Below are 4,077 nucleotides of genomic sequence, written 5' to 3' on the forward strand. Positions count from 1 at the left end.
ATCAGGTCGTCCCCGCTTTATACGTCTCTGATGTCCAAATATGGCGTCTTTAATATAAATACAAAATTATGGGTCTACTGTTTAACTGAGACGGTCGGTAAGAAGTCGGCTACGGACTAATCAAAGACTTGGCTGCTCATAGGTATTTCATAGGTAAGCGTGCTCCACCGTAGACCGCATCATCACTTACTATCAGGTGAGATCGAGGTCAAACACCTACCTATCCTCCATAAAAATTAAGTTTTTGGCAAAAATTTCATTTTTGATACAAGCTTTTATCGCTGACTGTACTTTTCTTACCACAAGTAACTAATACTCATCGAGACAATTCTAAAAACCCCAAACACAATTAGGTTACGTTGTTTTATCACAGAGTTCCTATGGCCACCTCCTGTCTCCATCATCAGATCATCTCGATGGTACCATAATATTGCATTGTCACCCGACTTACATATGTATGCAAATTTTCAGCTTCATCGGAAACCGGGAAGTGGGTCAAAAGAGGCTGTCAACACCCAATGTCCTTGAAATTGATGTTACTTAAACAGTTTTTTAAGAAAGACTATTTGTTTTAGTCAAGTAAGAAAAATATATGTTCATATTAATTATATTTCAAAGACCGTGGTTGTACTCGATACATGATTGAACGAAATCGGCTCGATAGAAAGTAATTGCAAAGATTGGTCTTAAAATCACAATTAAACGGTTCTATGTCTTTATTGTTTTGACTTATGGGTCTGCAATTAAAATCACAATTTCAAAACATTTATATCTAAACCGTGGTTGAGTAAAATATTACACTAATAATCCACTTTTTTTTATTTAAATATTTTTCTTATTATTCCCTTGCCCAGGCCCAGTAACATGCGACAGTGCTATCTCATTTACTCCGATAGAAATAGACAGTGTGCGCGCTTTAGGTATTGACAGCCTCTTAACTTGCAAGATTTGATTACAAACAGACAACGGTCAGGTGAAAGTAAATAAAAGCTTGTAAAATGAACCTTTTAATCCCAAAATACAGCCATATAACGTAGTGGCACCAGTAACCGACAGGGAACGGAATTCCACGAGACAATGACGTCAGTTACCAATTCTTTCGTGTGTGTGACATTAATTAAGCTTTAAGTGTATGTATGTCTGGCGTAGCCCTAGAGGTATCTGGATACTTAAATTTGCTTAATTAATGTAAGAACACACGACAGAATTGGTAACTGACGTTAGTCTCGTGGAATTGCCCGGTACCAGTAACCCGACATTTCAATTTTAATCTAACAGAATATGGTAGGAATCCGATTCCTTAATGTGGCAACACAGTGAGGGAATTAGGAGATTGGTTCCCTCGCCTTATTTGCTTGGATAAAAATTGACGGGTTACTGGTTCCCTGTCGGTCACTGGTGCCACTACGTTATAGTACAAATCTTTGGAACTGAGCTAATAAATTTGATCTATTCAGACAAACATGACATGGCGCCCTTTTTTTCTATGGCGCCTCCCGCTTGCCATTTTCAACACGATACTGAAAATTAAATTAGACTACTAGAGTATCACCGCGCAACTTTTTTACCAACCTGGGATAAGTGGCGGCTACAGTAGCCAGCTCAAATAGAGACAGACACTAATGGACCCTCGGTTACCGTCTTTGAAGCTGCCTCCTTTACTAACTAAATCGATATAATCACTTATTTTAGGCCTTCCATTATCCATATACACACATTTTTCGTCCCGTCATACCGTCATAAAAATTATATGAAAAATGGTATCAGAATAGTATGGAAGGTAGAGGTATACAATCTCCATGTACTAAAAGGTGTCCGTCAAAAAACCTTATATAGGTGGCGCTATAATACCTATAATATAAAAAAAAAAAAACAAATCATAGACAACGCACTTCAGTTCGTCAACGACGCCTAGGTTCTTAGATACTCTAGCGCTACTCTGGAGAGATTTGGAACTATTATTTATAGCTGACAGCTGGACACTTTTGCAACAGGTCTGCCTATGGTAATTGTATTCCTTACCTCCACCTTCCATAAACCCTATTCCTAAAGAATAGAACAAACAAAAACGGATATTTTGTCTATTCCGTGTGATCGGAGACATTTCATACTTTACTTGCCCTATGTAATATACTATTTCCAATTATTCCCAGATGTCACCACCACGGTGTTCCCACTAGTAACGGCTGACAATTTTTAATAACTGATAGAACTCGCACTGAGCAAGCAGTTTGTCGAGTAACTTAAATATTGATTATGTATAAAAAAACCTTGGAAAAAAAACTCAATTAGGTAACAACTGGAAATAGTCCATTTTTAGGACCGAAAGATCACAATCCTGTAAAGAAACACCATTTTTTTTTCAAATGAACTAAGTATGGAAAACCTTTTTTTAAACATTTTTCATTTCATTATAAAGTATACTCTAGATTTTTACTCTCGCCGTCCTTTTTTAACCAATATGTTCGAAAAGGACGATGAGAGACCAACGGATTCCTCACTATATAAAAGTTTTACAACATTGCCATTTGAAATTAGTCGTTAAGCCAACGGTACATGGTATAAACAACTACGAGTATACCAAGAGCGCCAGGTGCTAAAATACTGCTCCAAGTTCAAGTGAAGCGTCTGGTTGACGTAACTGGTGACCGAAGCATCTGGTTGACGTAACTGGTGACCGAAGCGTCTGATTGACGTAACTGGTGACCGAAGCGTCTGGTTAACGTAACTGGTAGCTGAAGAGATGGCGGCTTCCTCGCACAACGTATCAGCATTGCGTGCGAGGCAATGCCGCCAGCTTCTTGTACAATGCCTTAAGGGCCTATTTTAGATTTAAGCTAGTTATTAAATTAGTTTAGTATTTGTACACTCTACTGTAATACTCCTGTATATATCTATTATGCAAATGAAGAATAACAATTTTATTAGCCCGGTTTTTCATATACAAGATCCGGTCATCCGGTATTAATGTAAAGATCTTAAGAAAAAAAATAGCATGTAATTTACCTAAAAAAAATTAATCAGTATTTTAACACCTTCACACTTACCCTGCAATTCAGTTGATTCGTTTATCTTTCCATACTGGACCTTATCACAATACTACAAGGTCTCTTTTTCTATGCAACAGTGTAAACCTATCTAACCACATTATGTATAGGTATGTGCAATGTTAAAACTAACGATATTGTTATATGTATGTACAATCAGCAACAAAAGTATCTATGCGGACAAAGTATTTAAAATTAAGACTTCGTTTAGATGAGCGTTTTCTAAAAAAATAATACTGAAAACCTGTTTCTTACCAATCCGGACTTTCTTGGTCTCATTTTATTCAGAATTGACAGCATTTTCCATCCTACCATTAAAGAAAAATGTCCTAAAATGTCCGTTCCCTAACGTCACGGTTTAGAAAAGAGAATTTGAAATAAACGCGTATTGTCAAAGTAAACTTTGTAGCCACGTAAATTTACTGCCATCTTTGGACACACGATTAAAACTTTTAGAACGCCATTTGACTTTGATCCTTATTCTTTGACTGATATGTGTTAAATTTGTTAAATATCAAAAAGTGGCGCCATAAAGGTTATGGCGCCATCGCTCGAAATGATGTCGCCATATCTTTGAACTTTGATCTATTAGATGGCGCCACTTTTGGACATTTAACAAATTTAACACATATCAGTGAAAGAATAAGGATCAAAGTCAAATGGCGTTCTAAAAGTTTTAATCATGTGTCGAAAGATGGCAGTAAATTTACGTGGCTACAAAGATTTCGAATTAGAACACGATATCGAATATTCCCTTCAACACATCCTCATTATTTCTGTAACACCCAGTACGTATATGCGTGACGTAGTTGAAACTAAAATTTCCATACACATTTTTGCTGCATTTTTTTCGCATCAGAATTGAATATGAAAGTGATTGTGAGTTGAAAGAACCCAAAAATATAAGGATCTGTGAGAATCAGGTTTTCATTTATTATTATTTTATTTTGCACCAATTATAAGCACTTTGCCTGCGAAGTTATTTTTGCTGTTCGTATGTGGATATTTCTATTTGGTTATGATTTACAAA

General features: G+C 36.4%; 1 protein-coding gene across 1 annotated transcript in view; it reads right to left on the reverse strand.

The window, feature by feature from the left end:
- Positions 1-1,708, reverse strand: part of LOC133529290 (uncharacterized) — a 7,116-nt gene extending 5,408 nt beyond the window's left edge. The window contains exon 1 of the mRNA XM_061866986.1: positions 1,639-1,708. Coding sequence (XP_061722970.1) covers positions 1,639-1,708 — 70 coding nt within the window. The remainder of the gene's footprint in view (positions 1-1,638) is intronic.
- Positions 1,709-4,077: the final 2,369 nt, after the last annotated feature.

The sequence above is a fragment of the Cydia pomonella genome, chromosome 20 (assembly GCF_033807575.1).
Source record: "Cydia pomonella isolate Wapato2018A chromosome 20, ilCydPomo1, whole genome shotgun sequence".
Taxonomy (NCBI): Eukaryota; Metazoa; Arthropoda; class Insecta; order Lepidoptera; family Tortricidae; genus Cydia; species Cydia pomonella.